This window comes from Corapipo altera, unplaced genomic scaffold (assembly GCF_003945725.1).
Source record: "Corapipo altera isolate COAL_440 unplaced genomic scaffold, ASM394572v1 0, whole genome shotgun sequence".
In the NCBI taxonomy this organism is placed as follows: Eukaryota; Metazoa; Chordata; class Aves; order Passeriformes; family Pipridae; genus Corapipo; species Corapipo altera.
The window spans coordinates 2,484,825-2,507,109 of record NW_020884872.1 but is presented as its reverse complement, the minus strand read 5'-3'; the positions used below and the strand labels follow the sequence as shown (position 1 = coordinate 2,507,109).

Genomic DNA, 22,285 nt, shown 5'->3' with positions numbered 1-22,285 from the left:
GCTTTATTTAATCCTTGGTTACCCTCAACTTCTAAACAAATGTTTCTGAAAGATAGAGCTGATTTCACTCTTTGTCTCCTGCATCTTGTAGAGAGACATTCTACAAGGACAGGTGGTGACAGGACAAGGGGGAATGGCTTTAAACTGAAAGAGGGTGGGGTTGGATTGGATATTAGGAAGGAATTCTTCCCTGTGAGGGTGGGGAGACCCTGGCACAGGTTGCCCAGAGAAGCTGTGGCTGCCCCTGGATCCCTGGAAGTGTCCAAGGCCAGGTTGGACGGGGCTTGGAGCAACCTGGGATAATGGAAGGTGTCCCTGCCCATGGCAGGGGGTGGGACTGGATAATCTCTAAGGTCCCTTCCAACCCCAAGCTTTTCCATGATTCTGTGATCTTCACACAACCATCTTACACCCCTTTCCACCAGAAACACTGTTCACCTGACTCTGCAACTTCAGGTCTTGTTGAAAAGTTCGTAAGAGCAGTTTGCTCGTGTGGGAAAACCTTTCCCTCTGAATAATAAAAATAAGGCAGGGAAAAAGTCCCAGATTTTCCTCTTTGTGTGATCAGCAGCCTGCTCTTTACTCATGTAGTTGCTGGACAGGTCATTTTGCCTTTTTTAATTCCTGTGTTGTAACCCCAGAGGGAATAAAAGAGTTTCCAACTCCCTGAGAGGAGGGGGCAGTGAGGGGGGGGTTGGGTTCTTCTGCCATGTCTTGAGTGAAAGGATGAGAGGAAATGGCCTCATCTTGTGCCAGGGGAGGTTCAGGTTAAATATTAGAAAATGTTTCCTTGACAGACTATTCAGGCCTTGAATAAGTTGCTCAGGAAGGAGGTGGAGTCACTGTCTCTGAAGTGTTCAAGAGTTGTCTGATGTGGCCCTTGGGGACGTGGTTTAGGGGTGATTCTGGTTGTGGCACTGGGTTATCCTGAAGGTCTCTTCCACCCTTGGTGATCCAGTGACTCTGGGATGTATTAGCAGTGAATCACAGCGAGTTTTGTCCATGATCTGATGGGCAATGACTTGGTCAGAGGACTGAAAGGGAGTTTTTTCAGTTCTATCCACAGATCCTTGCTGTGACTTGAAAAAGCCCCTCTGCATTTTCAGAAACAGCTGGGTTTTTTCAGGTTCCCACCTGAGACACTTCCGTTGTGATTTTCAGAGCTTTTCTATTTCCCACAGAATTGTTGTAATTAATAACTTTTAAGAGCTTTTAATCTGACACGAAATGGGACATTATTCTGGTAAAATTGCACAGGCTGCCACTAAGCTCAGTTATTGCTGATGTTGTTCTAGTGCTTTAAGAAATATCTGTCAATTAGAGGCTCTTATTTGCAAATAGTCCTGCTTATGGCAATAGAAATGCTTATATAAAAGATCAGTGTGGAATGCAAAACTTTTAGCTACCAAGATTTAAAATGAGTGGTGTGGTTTTCATTGCAAGAATTGATGATTTCACTGACAGCTAAAAAAAAAAAAAAAGTTAGGAAAATATCCTCAGGAATGTTAAGTGAAATCCAGAATCAGGAACTCTGGACTCTGAAAGCTGCATAAATAAGAAGTGACTTTTCAATTAACTCATTTAAAAATATTATTTGTGCATGTTACAAATATAATATTTAGTGTACTCAGTGTACAAAAACTGTTTGTAGAAAAAAGTAGAATACAAGAAGATGTGGCAGGAACTTTAAATGTTTCTAACAAACATTTTCTCCACAGTTGTGACTGAAGCCTGAAGCTTCAGAGGGTAATAAACAGCTTTAAAACATGCCTGGTCAGTGATGAAATACTTAACATGAGGAAGCAAAAATCTTACTGAAGCCTTAGATCTGTTTTCCATATTCTTACAAAAGAGTTGGTTTCTAAAGATCTGTTTTCGATTTCAGTCTCACTGGAAGTATCTCATAAGAAAGCTTTTTATATATTTTAAAGACATTCTGAAGAGTCAGCATTCTCCTGATAAAAAACAATTACATGTTTCTGTTAACTCTGACGGAGCAAAATTAGTTTGCAGTGAACCGTAATTTTCTTTTGGTAAAAGTAACATTTGAAATCCTCAGCAATGGGTTTGTGTTGGGGTGGTTGAGGAATTACAGTCTTGGGAAATCTGTGCTTTGAACAAATGCTTAGTTCAGGAATAGATACTAAAATAAAGATGGAAAGAGGCTATTTCCGAGGGCCTGGAGTGACAAGACAAGGGGAATGGCTTCAAACTGACAGAGAGCAGGGTTATATTGGATATTAAGAGAAAATTCTTCCCTGTGAGGGTGGTGAGGCCCTGGCCCAGGTTGCCCAGAAAAGCTGTGGCTGCCCCTGGATCCCTGGAAGTGTCCAAGGCCAGGTTGGATGGGGCTTGGAGCAACCTGGTCTAGTGGAAGGTGTCCCTGCCCATGGCAGGGAGTAGGAATGGGATGATCTTTAAGGTCCCTTCCAACCCAAACCATTCCATGATTCCATGATATCCGGGGCTGGGCACCTACGTGTACTTGTGCATCACAATTACCTGCTTGACTTGCCTGTATATTAATCCCCCGACAACTCCAAAAACCTCATTAACTGGATGTGTTCCAGCTGAACTGAATGATGTATTAAGTAAAGCCTAGGGTTTTCCTTGGTCAAATTCCAATCTTCAGGCTGTCAGGCTCCCAGAGGGAAAATAAGACATAACAAGCCCACCTTCCTGCTCTCGTGTCTAGTGCTCTTACCCACTTACTGTTGCCTTTGGCTTGTATCAGCTCTTGGCAGCTCCTGACATTACCAAAACCAAGCCCCAGCATTCCAGTAGGGCTGGAGGATTGTGCACATGAGGGGTGAGAGTCCTCATTCCTTCCCATCCCATGGCAGGGACGGTTCAGGGCCCTCTGGGGAGCACAGGAGGGCACCATCAATATTGCATCAGTTTGCTCCTGCATGTCCTCTCCACTGTGTGGTCCAGGCATAGCCCTGGTCAGTCAAAGGGCACCTAAAAGTGGAAAGATCCCTCCAGTTTCCTTGGGAACACAGGAATGGATCAGCCAGAGCAGAGCCAGAGAAAGCAGCTTCAGGAGGAGACTGAACAGGGATGAGTCGCTTGTCTGCTTTTATCTGATTCCAGAATGTTCCAAACTCTTTGCTTTTTCCTTCCTCTTTCATCAGTCTTTTCACCTTCACTCCACTTCTTACTTGCCATTCATAGTTGCCTTCCATTATTTATTATCTTCTGCTCATTCAAATTGAAAAATAACCTCTGGCACAACTGTGACAGTCACACTGGTCACACAATTAACTTGTGCTTTGTATCTGTTTCTCTCAACTTGTCAGCTGCAAGCATTCAGTGAAAGGTTTATCTAATGCTTTCCCTTAGTTCTGTGTCCATTTATTTCTTGCATCTAGGACTGCATAAAATTCATGGTCAATAAATACTATTGAAAGGTGCTTCTTGCAGCAGTATTGTGGCAGTTTAATACAAGTCCACAGTAGGAAGTCAGCACATTGTGACATGAGTGTTGCACCACATCTCCTTCTCTGTAGACTGCACCTTTCATGGTCATGCCAGGTCTTGCTGACACATTGTAGTGTTTGGGTTTGAATTGCAGTGACTGCAACATCTGTGGGGTTGCATCTTTTGTCAACAGAAAAAAGAAATGAACCACGTTATTTTTTCGCTGCAGAAGCAGCATCTCCCTATCCAAAGATTTCAAAGCTGGTCAGATTCTTGATTTCATGGATTCACAGAATGATTTGGGTTGGAAGGCACCTTAAAGATCATCCAGTTTCCCTCCCTGCCTGCCATGGGCAGGGACATCTTCCACTAGACCAGGCTGCTCCAAGCCCCATCCAACCTGGCCTTGAACACTTCCAGGGATCCAAGGACAGCCACAGCTTCTCTGGGCAACCTGGGCCAGGGCCTCCCAACCGCAGAGGGAAGAATTTCTTCCTAACATCCAATCTAACCCTGCCCTCTTTCAGTTTGAAGCCATTCCTCCTTGTCCTGTCACTTCAGGCCCTTGGAAATAGTCTCTCTCCATCTTTTTTGTCAGCTCCTTCAGGTCCTGGAAGGCCACAATTAGGTCACCTCAAAGCCTTCCCTTTTCCAGGCTGAACAATCCCAATTCTACCAGGCTTTCCTCATAGAGCTGCTCCAGCCCTGGGATCATCTTCATGAGCTCCTCTGGACCTTCTTCAACAGTTCCATGTTCTTCTTATTTTGGGTCCCCCAGGGCTGGAGGCAGCTCTGCAGGTGGGATCTCACCAGAGCTGGGCAGAGGGGCAGAATCCCCACCACCACCTCCTGCCCACAGTGCTTTTGGTGCAGCCCAGGACACAATCTGGGGAAAAGCTTTCCAGTTGTTGTGTTGACTCTAAAAATTATGTTTTTCTTACTTGGACAGAAAGGCTGAAATAATTTCTTCCTTCCTTACTTTTATTCCCCCTTTTCTGCTTTTATGTCCTTGGCGAGCCCAATACAGAAAGAGGATTTTAAAATGGCATGGTGACATTTATCATTGGCTTTTATCACATGTCTCTCAATGAGTGGTGTCATTAGGAGTTTAGTGGGTAGGTTTTCTTGGTTTACTGACTAGCAGAAACTTTGGAGATTGCTCAGGTCAGCCAGGAACTAAATGAACATGATCATCTGGTTTTCCCTTCTTGCCGAACGACATCTATCATTTGGCTTTATTTAGTCCATGCTTTCATTTTATTAGATTGCAGAGAAGCATAAATGGTGTCTGTTTACATTCCTTACTGATTCAACTTGAAAATATGACCAAGTATGGCTCGAGTAGTCTATAAAAAGATATGGTAGTTTCTGGCTCTCAGACATATAAAGGTGTTCCTGGAAGCTCCAAACCCAGAGCACAAATCAGTTGGACTCCTCGACAATTTTGAAACCTCAAATCCTTTGAAATAGTTGGCAACTTGCCTGTTGCATATTTACAGTTACACAACTCACAGCTCTTCCCCACTGTGACTTCTAAAAGTTCCTCCTTCCTTTTTTCTTGAAGTCCCTTGGCAGCATCAAAACAGCTTCACTCCTTCCCTCTCTCCCTTCCCCCCTTCCCCTTCAGCCTTCCTCCCCTCCAGCTCTCCCTCTCCTTGGTATGGCACATTGTTCTGGGGAAATGGGTTGTTTTGAGTTCACACTTTGTTTTCCTGCTGTTTTTCTGGGAAGCTGGACGTGGCACAAAAGATATGGGAACAGCTTGTAGGAAATGGGTTTGTTTGGGGAAACAATAAAAGAGAAACAGCCTGCAGACCTCTCTACCTCTCCTGTGTGTTTGAGGGCCTAGATTGCAGTATATAAAGACATTTTGGGGGTCATTTTTCAATGCAGTCCAAAGGAAAGTAATTCAAAATATTTTCTTTCAGCACGTCTTAAGCTTTGCATCCTCCCAGCTTCATTTCCTACAGTGATGTGTGTTAGACACTTGGCCTTATTAGTGAGGTGTGGGGGAAGCATCTTAATGGTTTCTGTTGCTGTGGTAAACGCAGGTCTCACAATTTGGGGCTTGAGATTCTCTTTATTTGCATTGACTTTCTCAGCTCACTTTTCATCAACGGCAGAAGATGATCTTTTATGTCCTTCCAGAGTTAATGTTGGTGCCATTGCAAAACAGAGTCAACACCAAGAGCTGCAGGGCCTGGTTTTTGAGGGATAACTCTGGTAATCAGCAGTTTGGAAGAAATATTGCCACGGGGAAAAGCTGCAGGATTGTTCCTGCTGCCACATCAAAGATATCAACATGTGCATTTTCCTTTTCTTCTTCACATGTAAAGTTAAAAATGGACCACAACCTGTTTCTGCTGTGGCTGGGTTTCAGCAGAGAGAAGGGTCACAGAGCCACAAGTTCATAGAAGTGTAGAATGAATGGTTTGGGGTGAAAGTTTAAATTTGTGAGGCAGATCTCCTAAAAAAGGGAGAAAAGAATAGAAACAGTTGAACATTTTCTGAATTAATTGCTTGTATTTTGTGGGTTTGGATTGGTGATTTTATTTAGAAATTTGTTGCTTAAATAAAGTAATAGGAACTCAGTTTAAAAGCAAAACCACAGGTTTGGATTAATTTTTTTTTTTTTACTGTCATAAAGCAAATGGGTTTGTTGTGTTGTGTGAGGGTTTCCTGTTGGGATGGTTCTGTTTTGATTTATCTGGGGAGAAACAAAGAACATTCACTCCAACCTCTGTCAGTCATAGGTATGAAACAACATTTTTCTTCCAATCCATTGCTCTGGCTACTTCTTTAACTGCAATATGTCAAACTCCATCCCAATCTCTTTGATCTCAGTTTTTAATGTTTGAGCTAAAACAACTCCTTATTTTTACTGGTTCAGCAGAGCAGGTTAAATATCCTTAGACAAAAGCAGACACTTTATTGCTATTTTATGAGCAGTCTCATGTGTTACTCTTTGCACCCCAAGAAATTACTTAATACTGTGACATTCAACCCTGTAGTAATTTCATTAGTCATGTTTTGTGGCAGATGACTAAAATAACATGTGCAGAAGTATGAATCAAGATATTCCTTATAAACAATTATAGGAAAGTATGCTGGGCTATACACTGGAAAGGTTATCGTGACAGGAAGTCATATTTTACATACACAGTGGGCATATTTGGAAAGTTCATTCTGAATTTAGAAGGATTACCCATCCAAGCAAGATTCCATATGCTTGTAAAATGGGGAATTCCATGAGAAGCATATAATACTGTGTATGTATATAGTCAATGTATACATGGAGGATCCAGAATAAAAGGTGTCTGAGGAAAAGGAAGGGACAATAATGTAAACACAAGATTTTCTGCTCCAGTGTTGTGGAGAAAGGGGGAGCACTGTTAAGGTAGGGAATGTTTTAAATAGCAATAGACAGTTGCCTTTTAATTCCAGTTACTTAATGTAGGGGAAGTCAGTACAAAATATAGAATCATAGAGTGGTTTGTGTTGAAAGAGACCTTAAAGATCATCATCCAAGCCAACTTCCACAATCCCAGATTGCTCCAAGCCCTGTCCAACCTGGCCTTGGACACTTCCAGGGATCCAGGGGCAGCCACAGCTTCTCTGGGTGACCTGTGCCAGGGCCTCTCCACTCTCACAAGGGAGAATTACATCAAGACAAATACATTTGGAAGTGAATAAAAACATCCATATAAATAAAGATGGTTGGAGCAGCATTTGCCAAAAGATCAAGCAAGGAAAATAATAAGTGCTGAGTGTGGCAAGTGCTCTCTGTATGGGAAGGTGAGGGTTTTAAATATACATGGAGGTGAACACAGGGGAGCATCTGAGACCTGGCCAGCCTGGTGCAGCAGGCAAGAGGATCTCCAGCTCTAAGGAGTCCCTGAGGAGGAGCCTGAGCTGCAGGACAGCAGCTCTGCAGATGCCCAAGAGCACATCCTGCTCCCTCTCCCTGGGCTGATTCCCATTCCAGGCTGCTGGGTGGATGTAACAGATAACACACCCAGTGGGCAACCTGTGGTTCTCCTGTGATTTCTTTGGGTTAGCTAATGTTTGGAGCTAAAATTCCCCTGGAACTGCAGTCTTTCCAAGCAGAAGGTGAGTGATCCACTCATCCTGCTCGTGTGTGCACGTGCCCAACCACCACACACAGAGACACTGCAGGGAAGTGATGGGTCACTGAGAAGTTCAGTTGATGGCCACCATCCAAGTGTTATTTCCCCTAATGCTGTCAGGCATTCATAAAAACCTAAGGGTCAGTGGAAAAGAAACTCATTTGGATGCTGTTTTTCAGTTTTACCCTTAGTATTTAACTTTTTCATCGTTATAATGACAGTAAAAATCTCTTCATTCCTTCCTGTATGTTTTTATTTTTAATCACTTTGCTGGTGAGCTTGTCCTTGATCCATAGTATGCCCCAGAGAAAAGTATTTTGATGCCTGAATTATTTTTACTTTAAAATTTGTTCAGAGATTGAGGGTGGGATTATCTAAAAATGTGTGTCTGTACATATACTTACGAATATATATATATATATATAGTGGGAATATGTAATTAAATATAAAAATATATAAGTGGTGGGTCAACCCACCACAGTGAACAAATATTAAGCTAAGTATAAATGTACTGTACAATCTTTTTGTGGTTTTTGCTTGGATGGTAGGAAAAAAGAGTTGCAAATGTTACCACCTGGTGATAACACTGCAAAAATCTTTTGAATAAGGCTAAAAAAAAAAAAAAAAGTTAAAAATTTTCTCAACAGAGTTTCCAAACCCAGTATACCAGGATTTGTTACTGGGTACAAGCAAAGCCTCTAATTCTGGACAGGAGACTAACTGTGATTAACACACAGTAATTCTTGAAGACAACCCAGTTGAACATCTGGGGCTACCCAAGATGCAAAAGATTGTAAGAGGAGACACAGAAAGGATAGGATGGTCTTGAATGAGATCAATATCTTGTTTTGGGCAACTGTTTTGTTCCCAAGACTCTTTCCCCAATATCATTTTGATCTATCAACTAATGTTCCCAGCAGGTGTGGTTGTGCACCCTCAGTTCCCTCCACTTGGGCTCTGAGCCACTTTACAAACCTGCCACCTGTTTTGCCAAACAAATCTTTGCTTGAAAGACTGCTGGAAAAACACTCAGATGTTTATATTTTTCAACAAAGTAGGAGGTTGGCTGCTCCTTCAGACTGATGTAGGCCTATACTAGAAAAACAACAGGTTTGCCCTGAGCTGAGACAGAAATTCAGGTTTTATATCCAAGTTTTCCTGATTTTCCAGGCATTGTGAAGCCCTAGAAGTTAACAGCCAAGCATGGAGGAGGAAAAAACTTCAGGCTTTCAAAGTCCTCCATAATTGACAATACTCTCAAGATGAAAAGGAAGAAAAGTCTATTGTATTGACCGAAAAAATAGTCATTCAGACTTCAGTGTTAAGAGCTCTTTACGTGGATGGAAGTGCTAAAATAAGCATACAAAGCTACAGTTTCTTTAAAAATGCTCATACAATATACAATCTGCAGGATATTTTGTATTGTTTTTAGCACTGGGGATGTAAGGGTTGACATAATCATTCAGGAATATGTATTTTGATCGTTGTGCTGCTCCAGCCCTGCAGCCACCTCTTTGTTCAGCTGACGGTGCACTTGATAAAACCTGGTGTTGCCTCAGTGTTTGAGTGATTTCCCAGCACTCTGCTCATGCAGAAGGAGAATTCTGAGGTGCAGGTGCAGTTCTTTGGTGGTTTTGCATGGACAGAGCTGGTTCCAAGCAGCTTGAAGTCGCCTGGGCATTGAAATTCAAGCAGGTGCAGGGTGGAGGGTTTCATTGCTGCATTTGTACCAGCCCACTGGGTTGCTTTGACGGTGTGCAGAGCATGTGACATGCACAAAAGAGTTCCCTACTTCCATTCGTTAACTCCTGGTTTGGTGTCAAGCTGTTAATTTGCATTTTACTGCCAGATAAAGGCTGCAGATGAAACAATTCATTGTGAAATGGCAGCTCTTTAAATCAGATGTTTCCTGACCTCTGGAAGTTGCTCTGCTTGGTGTGATAATCTCAGTGTGTGAGATTCAGGGTAATCCCCAATAGGGCACAGAACTTGGCATGAGGGAGATATGTTTGCTAAACCAAGACCCTTTTTTAGCAATTCTTAACCAAAGTTTCCCCATCTGCAACTGTGGATCGGTGATTTTTTACTTTATGAAGCATTTAGAGACCTGGATTTGAATGCCTTGTACTACAAATATTACCTTGTGATAATAGGACATGTCAGAAATAGCCTGGGCAAAAATAGGGTTAGCTGACATTTCAGGAATGATGGTTTATATATTAAAAATTGTGATAAAGCAGCACAGTTTACATTTGAATTTATAATATTTCAGAATTTGTTCATCGAGGCACAAAATATGAAGCCTTTGGGCTTAGCCATGAGGCCTCTGTTCACGTTCCTGGTGAAGTCAGGAGAAGGGTTTACGGTGCAGGATAAGGCCTCAGACATCTGCTATTGTTTCCCAGAAATGAGCCTTGCCCGAAATTCCATAACATCAGGTTTGATGGATGCTTGATTATTCCTTTTTTCAAGTGGCACTCCAAACATCCTTGTGTTTTCCTCAGCAAGAGGTGAAATGGCTGATAAGGGGCAGCACCAGGCCTGTGTTTGGGTTAACAGGGACCATCCAAGTGCTCCCTGCAAAGAGGTGGGGGATGTTCGCTGAGCTGGCAATCAGGTTCTCATGGGTGGAGGTGAGGACAACATCTGTCTTTCCTATCTTGTACTTGCCAAGGCTTTTTGTTGTTCCTGAACTCTCTCATGAATAGAATATGTGGATTTTTGTCTGATCTAATGAATCCAAGGCTCGGAGATTTAGAAGGAAAACATATTCCAGATGTGTATTGCAATTCCTGACTCAGGTGACTGCATTTTGAGCAGTAACCTTTTCCAGTATGTTCCACACACCGTATTGAATATCCTCCTCTTGCAAATGGTCAGGAGAGAGTTGTATGAGCACAGTGATTAATACACCCCAGCAAGGCTAAAACATCAATCATTTGTCTTTTATTCCACCGATTCCTGCTGGATGCCATGAATCCAAGGCTCAAAAGACTTGGCTTTAAAGCAGGGCTGCAAATTTAGGCTGGAAGCTCTTTAAGCAGCTCAGCCACAGCTTGTTCCATCGTGCAGTGGTGCCTGTTGCAGACGTGAGCAGGGTTTCAGGCTGGAAGGCTGCCCGCTGCTCTGAGAGGTTCTGGTGTCCAGCCTCGCGTGTGCTTGCTGTTCCAGCGTGGAAATGACATTCCCGGCCTGTTTGGAATTAGGCTTTCACTCCAGATAAACAGTTCCTAGAGAATCAGGAGATGCAGCCTGAGGAAGAACAGAGAGTAGCAAGCAGGCTTGGTCAAGGTGTGCACTGCGTGCTCTCCTCCACGCTGTCACCTGTTCCTTCTCTCAGTAACAGTCGTGTGTAATTCCATTTAAACAACCTCAGTAACAAATGTCATCGAGTATACAAAGGATAATGAGTGCAAAAAAAGCATGGAAACGCTTACAGGCCTAATTGCATGGTCTTAATCAGAACAGTCTTCCCTCAGAAAAAAACAGGTCCTCTCCAAATGTGTTTATTAGAAAGCTGTAACATCTGCGAAACACACGCCAGCGCGTTGCAATCCGTCCTTTTAATAAACAGTTGGGTGAAAGTTTTCTTATAACAGCTTTTGGTCTAATTTAAGATGAAAATAAGTCTCAGAATGTCAGAATTCTTTGCTAAATGGAGAATTAATTTCTCTGACCGACCATAGACATGCGAGAAGTGATGGGAAACAGCCCGTGTCTGAACTTGTGGCTGTGTGGAGCTCTGAGCTTGTGCTTATTTGCTATGAAATCAGATTAGGGAAGAAGTAAAAGTTGTTTACATTAGTGAGGAGAAATATTAAAAACTGTGTGTGAAAAGTGGACATATGGCAAAGCTAATTAAAAGTTTTTAATTGCAGTTGTTGCAAGCCAAGGGTAACAGGTCCATTTGGAGTCCTGAGTGCTGACTGTCCAAGCAATAAATGCATTTTAGTATCTGTACCATCTCAATGCACAACCAGGGTTGTTGCTGTATTTGTGTCTCTTCATGCATCCTCCTTTTGATGTGTACTTCTTGCCCAGTATCCTGCTGGTTTGTGGACAGTGTTTCTCATCATACTGGTGTGATATTGGCTGCTTGGATTTTGACAGTGTTGCCCAGTAAGTTCTTGACTTTGAAAGTTCTTGAAGCTTTTTTTTTTTTTCTTGAGCAGGAAATCACTTGATAGATTTTAGATAGACAAGAGGGCTAAAAAAGATCGACTAAACCTTTTCTGTTACGGAGATTGAGCAGGAAACCATGGAAAAATCTGAAGGAATGAAGAAAAAACAGAACTGAATATTTTGAGATCATAAAATCATAGAGTCACAAAGTGGTTTGAATTGCAAGGGACCTTAAAGATTATCCAGTTCCACCCCCTGCTATTGTCAGGGACACCTTCCACTAACCCAGGTTGCTCCAAGCCCCATCCAGCCTGGCCTTGGACACTTCCAGGGATCCAGGGGCAGCCACAGCTTCTCTGGGCAACCTGGGCCAGGGCCTCTCCACCCTCACAACCAAGAATTTCTTCCTAATGTAAACTCAGTTTAAAACATTGCCCACGAAAAAAAAAAGCCCAACACTTTTCAATTTAAAACCATTACCCTTTCTAACCCCTGGGTTAGAATGGCCTCCAAAGTATTTTAACATCCTGCTGCTGTATTTTTCCCCCAAGATCCCTCTGCACAAGCAAATTATGCTGCACAACTCCACACCTTATTGCCTTTTTTAGCCATTTCTTAATTTTGATCAAGCTTTAGTAAAAAAAAGTCTTTGTCCTTAGTTCCTGACATTGCAGTTAAAGGACAGGGCAGCTTGCATATACTTCTCATGATGGGAACTACTTCAATCACATTTCCTGTAACTTCTTGCTTCCAGGCCAAGTAATCTTGCATTTGATTAAGTAAACACCTTTGTCCTAATGACTTTATGCCTACTTTAAAGGCGTTGCTGCACCTATTGTTCTACAAATTTGTCAGTCTGTTATTCTTTTTCTATTTTAAAAAACTTATCAGCGAAGCATAAGTCAAAACCAAAGAGAGAAATCATTTTGTTCTTTTATCATTAGTACAGAAAGTCCAAGGGAGAAGCCAGGGTTTGCACGGTATGAGTGATTATAAAATAAAAGTCTTAATGAAGGAACAGGGGATTTTTTTGTTTATTTGTCTTGCTGGTGATGTCATGAGAGGAAAAGGAAGATGAAATAAAGAAAATCTGTGTTCGGTGTTGGCCTCAGATACCAACAACTCTGCTTCACAGATTTGCATGAATTGCCTTTCTCACCTTCTGTCATAAACTGCATGTGTTGCTTTCTTCATATCAACTTTAGGTAGCAGTTACTAGAAATGAAAGGTTTTGTTTCTGAGCTGCCCTGAGAACATGTTATTGCCATGTGAAATCCAGGAAAATGACCTAATCACTACTAAAAATTGTTGTTACAAAGGTACATAACTTGTCAAAAATGAAAGAAGCCTGTAATGCATCTCTTTGGTAATGTTAATGTTTATGTTGCTTTATCCCACTTGTGGCTTGATATTGCCAAACTGCCCCAGAAACAGCATTAATATGGATGAGAAAAAAAGGATTAAGATGTGAATGAGTAATGAAAAGCCTTTACTAGAAATAGAACTGCCATCCATATGTAATAAAACCTTGCCAAACATTGTCAGTGTTAATAGTTTTGTTTACATTTCTACGTGGCCAGGCCATGCCGCTGTTTTTCATGATTGTGAATTCTGACAATTTTTACATTCTGTTTGGTCCAGGAGCTTGCATGTGCAATTATGGCAGAAAACATATTCCTGGGTCCCTGTATTCAAGGAAGAAATACCCACAGTGCTTTCTCTGAGCTGTTTCAGTGCAGCAGTTTGCTGTTAGAACCTTCCTTTCAGAGCTCACGTTTGAAGATCCAGAATTATGCCAGTTGTCAGCCATTCCTGCAGAGCTGAGAAATGCTTCATATTTCTTGATGCTGTTTCTATGCTTTCCCACAGGATGAGTTTCACGTGAGGTTATATCAGGTTGTTTTCAGTTCTGGTTTTTCAGCATCACCGTGTCTTGCAGGGTCAGTGGACTTAGAAAAGCTTGGGCCAGAAATCCTGTCTACCTTTTAAGAAGACAGGCTGGGAGGGCTGGGGCTGTTCATCCTGGAGAAGAGAAGGCTCCAGGAAAACCTTAGAGCCCCTTGCAGTGCCTAAAGGGGTTACAAGAAGGTTGGAAAGGGACTTTTCAAAAGGGCATGGAGTGATAGGACAAAAGAGAATGGCCTTAAGCTGAAGGAGGGTAGGGTTAGATTGGATATTAGGAAGAAATTCCTCCCTGTGAGGGTGGAGAGGCTCTGGCCCAGGTTGCCCAGAGAAGCTGTGGCTGCCCCTGGATTCCTGGAAGTGTCCAAGGCCAGGTTGGACAGGGCTTGGAGCAACCTGGTCTAGTGGAAGGTGCCCCTGCCCATGGCAGGGGGTTGGAATGAGATGATCTTCAAGGTCCCTTCCAACCCAAACCATTTGGTGATTCTGTAATTTAAGATCACTGAGAGGAAGAAAGGCAGCAGTTGCAATCCTGGACACACAACTCCCATCCCTGAGTTGCAGAGTACTTTTTTCCCTGTGTGTGAGGATATGCAAGGATCACAAATACCATCTGTAGAGGTTGCTGGTACATTGACAGCAATGGTCCTGGTTGCGTTTGGAGGAGAGGACAGTCAGTGTGACTGCCTGAGTCCTGGCTCACAGGAGGAGTAGAAGAGATGTTAGATATATTTTCCATATTTCTCACTCTGAAATCTCAATCTCATTGAGGTGTGAGACGAGAGAAAAGGTGGTTAAAGAGGAAGTAAGGCTAATCTCAGCTTCGACCACGTTCTTTAGTTATACTGACTCCTCAAAATTTTGCACAGGCTTAGCTGGCCAGTTCAGCTTTTATAGTGTGCTCAAGGGAGGGGAGGATACGTGTCCTACTGTCCTTAAAAACAGGACAGCAAAGATCAGTGAGGACTTGGAGTGAAATGTCAGAGCTACTCACTGTTGTAGAGTGCACATTAATGAGGCTTCCACATGAGGGCCAACCCAAGAGCACACAAAGCTGGCAGGGACTCAGTTATTCCTCCAGAGCCTTCACAGCCCTGTCAGCGAGCACTGACTGATAAGGATGGAGTACAGATGAGTGCTATTAAACCAGAACAAAACCCCAGCAAACACACTGAGCTTTCTTTGTCTGTGAATAACTAGGAATTTTCTTCTGAAATGTCTTAAAAGTTTAAACCCGTCTCTTGGGTTCGTTTATGTGTGTCTTGTTTTTACCATAGTTGTAGGTATTTGCACAGCATTTAGTAATTGGGCTCATATTTCCAGCATTTTGCTGTCCTCCTCAGGAAGTTAAAATGTGTGGACTTTCCCTATTTTTGCAACATAATAGGCATCCGTAGCACAAGTAGTATTTGTTGTCATTAGAAATGCCAATAATTAGAAAACCCATATTTTTTGTGTGTGTGTTTACATTTATACTTACCCTAAGTATTCATTTATACTTTCAGGTGCACTCCTCTTTAATAGGAAGCAGAATTCGCCTTTGTTTCACTTGTGTGTGGGAGAATGAGAAATACATTATATAGTGTTTGATGCTTGTTTTGAAAAGGTCTATTAGTAAATGGCTTAGAAAGTAAAGTAATACTCTGTTATATTTGCAATCTTGTATTTGCTTTCTCCTGTATAATACACACTTTCATGTATTTGCTGGCGCTCCCTCTTCCAAAATTAACTTTTTGTTAGGTGGTTTTTTGGCTCATGTGTTTGCTGTACAGTGGGGCAGAAAAGAGGAAAGTGTGGATTAGGTAGTTTGAGGTGTGGGATGCATTGTGACCACCTGGCTGTATTTGTGAATATATATATTTAATTTTGTTTTGTTTTGTTTTGTTTTTTTCATGAAAACTCTCATGGACTGCTGAGAAGGAGCTTTTTATTTTCTTTCCGGTGTTACATTTTCTTTCTCTAGTCCTTGTGATATGATCCCTGCTACTTTCCTACCCAAGCACATCAAGCTCCCTGCTATCTCTCAGCACAGTGTAGCCAGGGAGGAATCTTTGGGGGAGCGAGGGACCAGCAGCCACCTCCTCCCACCTCTTAGTCTGCAGAAATTTCCCAGAAATGGCTCATCAGAAAAGCTTCAGACCACCAACAGCAGAGGTTTCTGGCAGATCAGAGACCCAGAGGAGCATGAGAGGCATGGTAAAAAGTAGAGAGGTGTTTTCTGGCATCCTTTTTGTCTCACAGAACCATGTTCACATCACCAGAAGCCCAAGAAGCATCAGTTTGGTAGTGGGGTGGAGGTTGGTGGGTGTGTAGAGCAAGGAAGCAACTGGGGAGTCAGTGGTGATACCCTGGTGGTGATCTTTGCACTCAAATGCCATCTGAAAATCAGCAATGAGATGGTGCAGATCACTGCCTGAACTTGGTGATTCAATCACAAGTCTCACAGTGGCTTGGCTGCTTGAGATCCCATTCCCCAGGTCCAGACATTAAGGGAGGATCTCAATTTTCATGAGCAGTAAGAAGCAGAAAGTGATGTTCCCACCTTTGCAGTTGCAGCGCAAAGTATGAATATTAACAGAGTGCACTCTGAGGGCTCACAAACCAGGTGGATAAAAAGAATGATAGAAGCAGAACCACAGAATCACATCCTTGGTTGGAAGTGACCCACAAGGATCATCGAGTCTGACTCTTAGCCCCTCACAGGACACCCCCAAGAGTCACACCATGTGCCTTAAAATGAACAGATACAACTGCTGATTTTTAGGGCAGCGTGTGACTGCTGGAGCTTGTGCAAAGTCCTCTTCCAGCAGGCAGGGAGGGTGGGAGCCTGCAGGCAGCTGGAGGACTCCGTGCCTTTTCTCTCTCTCCCTTCTCCACCATCCTCTGCTGACAGGGCCACACGGTTTTATTGTCCTCCTGTGGGCCATCAGCAGCAGATCTGGCAGCAGCACAGCCCACACACGCTGCCTCGGGAGAGTGGGATCGTTCACAGAGCACCCTGCCCCAAAATCTGGCTCGGGTTCCCCTCCTCACCCCCACCCTTGGCCCCTGCACCTCCAGCCACTGCCAGCTGGCCTCCTCCACGGCTGCTGTCATCTCATGGGCTGCACACCGAGCCTCCTCACCAGCCCAGGGCTGGGGGTTGTTCCCTGGCTGCTGGTGAGGCTGTGTGGTGAGGAGGGAGGTGCTGGGCTGCACCCCCTGCTCCATCCCTGCCTCACTGCCAGGCTGGGAGGAGGGAGTCGTGCTGTGCTTCCTGTCCATCTCACAGGATCACAGAATCATTTAGGTTGGAAAAGCCCTCCGAGATCACCAAGTCCAACCTGTGACCGTGTCAACCAGAGCACTGAGTGCCATGTCCAGTCCTTCCTTGGACATCTCCAGGGATGGGGACTTCACCACCTCCCTGGGCAGCCCCTTCCAGTGTACACCCTCAAGCACCATGGTCACCCTAAGTAGCCCCTGCTGCTTTCCTTGGAAGCTTGCTTTTCAGGGGTACCCCTGAGCCTGTGCACTGCTGGGACAGCAGGAGTGTGGGAGCCTGGACCAGTTCTCGTGGCCAGGGAGCCTCATCTCAGGCAGGATGTGTCCCCTCAGGAGTTTCAGCTCTTCCCACAGCTTCCTGATGGATGTGGTAGACTCACCACCAGCCCAAGCCTGGCCCAGGTATCACCATGATAGCACAGGGAAGGAATTGGTGCCAGCATGGATGCATGGCACTGGGGACAGAGGATGACATTCCCTCCCTCTGGAGTCTGTCTGGTCCCCAACCAGACATGATGGCAGTGGCCCTGTCACTGAGGGGCCTGGTGAGCCCTGCTGCCCTCAAAGGGCATAACCACTGTGGTGAGGGAAGGGGGCTGGGGAAGCCCTTCCCACAGCTCCAGAGCAGGATGCCCAGCCAGGAAGGGTTACCACGAGAGAGAGAGAAGTGGCTGGTGGACACCGTGTCCTCTCGGGGCTGGGGGTGGGCATCTCTGCTGAAGCTGGTGGTGGGTGCTGGCAGAAAGGGCAAGGTCCCTGGAGGTTGTGCCCAGATGTCTCAGCTCCTGGTCTAGAAGGGACTTGGCCTGTGTCCCAGAGGAAGAAAGGGGAGCTTCCAGGGAGTCAGCAAGGCCTGGCTTTGGGTCACTTCTTCAAGGGCTGTTAAAGCAGCGTTTTGTCTGCACCCCTGGCAGATCTGGCCCTCTGCATCACTAGCTGGGACTCCACAGACCCAGGCTTTGCTGCCCATCCTGCCCTCTGCTCCCTCCCAGCTCCTGGCCACTGTTCCCAAGTGTTTGGTGGTGTGTGTTTGCCCATCAGCTCAGCCACTGCTGGGGTGGTCTCCCCAGGGGAGAGCTGGCAACACGTCTGTCCCCAGGGGCCCTCACCTCCACCAGCACTCGTGGGCCTAAAAAGTAATAAACAAGTGATGACTTCACCTCTTCACGAGAGGGACAAGCCCGTTTTCCTGAGGGAATGTTGTAATACCTGCTCTGAAACATGGTCCCACTGACCCTTCTCCTGTTTGCAGGAAGCGTTATCAGTGGTGAGCGAAGACCAGTCCCTGTTCGAGTGTGCCTACGGATCACCCCACCTCACCAAGACAGAGATGACGGCCTCCTCCTCCAGTGAATATGGGCAGACCTCAAAGATGAGCCCACGTGTCCCCCAGCAGGACTGGTTGTCACAGCCCCCGGCCAGAGTCACCATCAAGATGGAGTGTAACCCCAACCAGGTTAATGGGTCAAGGTAATGAGGCTCAAGAACACTTTTTCATAGGATAGGTGTAGCTCAGTTGTCTAAATCTGTGAATCTGGCCCCATTTTAGATGCCCCAGGTGGCGCCTGGCCACCAGCTGCCATCCCAGAAGACTTCACAATTCCTCATCATACCCCCCAGCCCTGTTCAGGTGTTAGGAGCTCTTAAAAGGTGCTACAGGCACATGAGCTTGTGCAAGACTTGTGTGTCTCCTCTGACTGTGACTAATTTTTGGAAGTGAACTTGCTTTGAAAGAGCACACATTAAAGTCAATAAAATGAGGGTTTGCTGTAGGCTGGAGCAGTGCCGCTGATCCATCAAGGGCGTGGGGTGTGTGATCTAACACTCGGTGGAAGTTGTCAAATGCAGTAATTTGGGCAGTTGCCTTTGCTCTAAAAATAACCAGAGAAGCATAGGGGAAAAAAAACCAAATCTTGTAATGGCAGGGGGAGTAAACTCTTGATCTTTGCCTTTATATTTACTGTAAACACAGTGCCAAAAAGTGGAATTGTATTTAAGAAGAATTCATGCTGAAGAAACAACATGTATGCAGGCAGGGAGGGGAGTAGGAAGGAACAGGAAAAGAAATTACTCAGCTCAGCTGGCAGTATCCACAGTGTGTCTGTGAATTAACTGTTGCCTCAGGACTTCTTTTATGAATGTCACTATGAAGGAGAATTGTATTGATTAGGCTGAAAGAGTAATACAGTGAATTTTTGGGTGTCAATTAGCAGCTTCCCCAAGCTTAGGAGCGCTCTCTGGGCCATCTGAAAAAAACACAATGGAGAATTTTTTTTTTCAAGGAAACTATCCAAACAAGAGTTTTCCTGTTTAAAATGCCTCACTGTCAAAACAGTTTTCCTTTGGTGTTGCTGAAGGGCAAAGGTCCAGAGAGTCAGTTGCTCACAACTGGTGGTGATGTACCAGTGAGGGCTGTGCTTCACATCTCTCTGTCACCAACAGCTGCGTTCTCATCTCATCTCCCAGCACCAGTTGTTTAGAAAAACCTCAGCCATGGGCTCCGTGGTCGCTGTTCACACTTGCTGTGTTGATGTGATGAGCACCACGAGCAGGGCAAAGTGGTTTGGCAGCTTATCACACCTCTTCACTGGTAAAAATGGAAGTTGTGCTGAAGCCAAATCAGAATTTCCAGTGAATAGTCAAAGATTTGAGATACGTGGAAATAAACGGTGAGCTGAAGTTTTAAAGAATTAGAGGAAGTGTTCTTGTAAGCCTGCTTGCTCAGAATTTCAAGTGTCTTTATATCAATGTCTTTTTTTTTTTTTTTTGTGCTAAGCAAATGCACAGGTATAATCACAAATGGAGTATTGGTTCAAAACCAGCCTTACCTGCTTCCTAAAACTGCCTCTTAAGTACTTGTGTAAGCAAACTGATCCCAGTTTTCCTTAATGTAAATTCCATAAAGTGCATTAGAGTAGATAATTGGTGTTGATTGTTACTGAGATTAGTGGTAATAATTTGTAATTAGTGGTAATAATTTGTAACGAACATCAGTCATAGAGAGACTCCTGCTTTGACGTATTCCCAGATCTTAAAGAAGAGTCAAAATGGCACAGATCCATGTGGAGTTGTTGGGCAATCACATTTTAAAAGCAGTCAAGCCAGAATCCTGAATGTGCTGTCTAGGGTTCCTGAAATACATAACTAGACTGAATATTAGAGCTCAGTTTGTACATCACAGGAATTTGGCTGTTGCTGACATGGGCAAAACCGTGGGCAGCAATACCACCTTTTATTAACTGAAACCTTATCCTGCCTAGTCCTTGTTAGCAACCCTGGTAAGGATTACAGTTTGATTTAAGAGGTCAGGACCCCTACCAAACCCAAAATGTGTGCCCAGAGTCAGATCAGTTAAACTGAGTCTCAGGCAAACCCACACAACCTGTGGGTGAGGGCTCAGTGTGGAAAACCTGCTGTCCCACACCAGCATCCTCAAACCAGTAGGGACTGGTAGAAGCCCTGATTTGGGAGCACAGACATCTCCAGGCACTAAATCCTCTGACTCCTGCCTGGTCCAGAGAGAGCCAGGTACCCTGAGACACCCTGACTTTAGGGCAGGGCAGGCTCATGTTCAGCCTGTTTTACAGCCTGGAGGCTTGGGGGCATGTGCTCAGGTTGGGGTGGAGGTTTGCTGCCCATGCCCCCCCAATTTAAGTGTGTTCACCTTCTATGTGTGAGCTCAAAATACTTCCCAGGGATGGATAAGCATTCAGAAACTCTGAATTAAACAGGCTGTTTGGATTTATCTGCGTAATGTCTATCAATGTAATGCAGTGCCACATTATAAGAAAGAGATGAAGCTGTTAGAGAGCATCCAAAGGAGGCTGTGAAGATGATGAAGGGTTCAGAGGGGCCAGACAAGATTCAGCTGAGGGCACTTGGCTGGTCCAGCTGAAGCAGAGGACACTGAGGACAGAGCTCATCAGGGTCTGCAGCTCCTCCTGAGGGGCAGCTCTGACCTCTGCTCTCTGTGAGCAGGGACAGGACCCAGGGAAGGGCTGGAGCTGGGACAGGGCAGGCTCAAGTTGGATCTCAGGACAAGGTTCTTCCCTCAGAGGGTGGTGGGCACTGACCAGGCTCCCCAGGGCAGTGGGCACGGCCCCAAGGCTGCCAGAGCTCCAGGAGGGTTTGGACAATGCTCTGAGGGACAGGGGGGAGTGTTGGGGTGTCCTGGGCAGGGCCAGGGCTTGGACTGGATGATCCTTGAGGGTACCTCCCAACTCAGAATATTCTATGATTCTGTAATTCCCCCTTCCTTTGTGCTATTTTCTGTTAGTGTGTTGAATCACTCGGGGTGATGCTCTGGCTCCCTGCAGAGCCAACAGACAGGAGCTGCTGCTGGTTTAGGCTGCCAAAATTGCCCTTTGTGGACAGGGCTGTCTGCCTTTCCTGCAGAAATGTCTGCACTATCTGTATAAAATACCTGTGCATGTGGAGAGGGGCTCTTCATCAGTATCTGGAGTGACAGGACAAGGGGAAATGGCTTCAAATTGAAAGTCAGTAGAGTGAGGTCAGATATTAGGAAAAAATTCTTCCCTGTGAGGGTGGGGAGGCCCCGGCACAGATTGCCCAGAGAAGCTGTGGCTGCCCCTGGATTCCTGGAAGTGTCCAAGGCCAGGTTGGACGGGGCTTGGAGCAACCTGGGCTAGTGGAAGGTGTCCCTGCCCATGGCAGAGGGATGGAATGGGATGATCTTTAAGGTCTCTTCCAACCCAAACCATTCTATATTTCTGTGATCTGCACTGTTGCAAGCAGAACAGGCATCTACTTCTGCAAGGATGTGTAATCTGAACACTGGGGAATTGTCTTTAAGTGAAACTTCTTCACTTAGTCATGGGGCAAAATTTTGATTCAGACCTTTCCAGCAGAACTGTTGTTACAAAGATGAGACACCCCAGGAGTTTCCAAGGAACCCCAGGACACACTTCTCCACCACCCTGGTCACCTTTCTCACCACTGCAGAAGTAAAGAGATGAAGAGAAGCAATTTTGTGTGTCTCCTCTCTAAAAATAAATAGCATTAGGTCTACCTACTCCATCATTTGGAGTTCAGTGCAAATCAGCTGAGCAGCACATGAAGAATAGGTTCTTAATTTTCCTCTGAACAGCGTCACTCAGAGGTTTTTAATGTGGCCACCACTGGGAAATAAACAGCTCAGCAGTGGCTCTGGAAGAGGTTGTACAAGTTACTGCTCTGAACTGCAGAATGGTTTTGCTCAGAACACTGCTTTCCTAAAGAAAATATAATGGGATGTAATGTAATTCTTTCTATATCGAATTAAAAATAGCCTGCAACCCTGAAAACAGGGTTTTGTTTATTAATCTTGGATTTGACAGCCTCCCCTTTTGAAAGAGCTCCTACCTGGGCCAGAGAAATTTCATACTTCACTACAGTTCCTAAGACATGACACTTGCTGGAAAAGAAACAAAAAAATTCACTTACAAGCTACC

At 44.6% G+C, this 22,285-nt stretch overlaps 1 protein-coding gene across 7 annotated transcripts in view; it reads left to right on the top strand.

Annotated features, from left to right (window-relative positions):
• The window catches only part of ERG (ETS transcription factor ERG), a 107,248-nt gene that overhangs the window by 54,574 nt on the left and 30,389 nt on the right, over positions 1-22,285 (top strand). For 5 of the 7 annotated variants that reach the window (XM_027645412.1, XM_027645400.1, XM_027645443.1 and 2 more), the window contains exon 2: positions 18,088-18,305. In XM_027645412.1, coding sequence (XP_027501213.1) covers positions 18,088-18,305 — 218 coding nt within the window. Of the gene's footprint in view, positions 1-6,811; positions 6,818-17,757; positions 17,893-18,087; positions 18,306-22,285 lie in introns of those variants that run through there. The other 2 variants (XM_027645424.1, XM_027645434.1) reach the window with 2 other exon arrangements.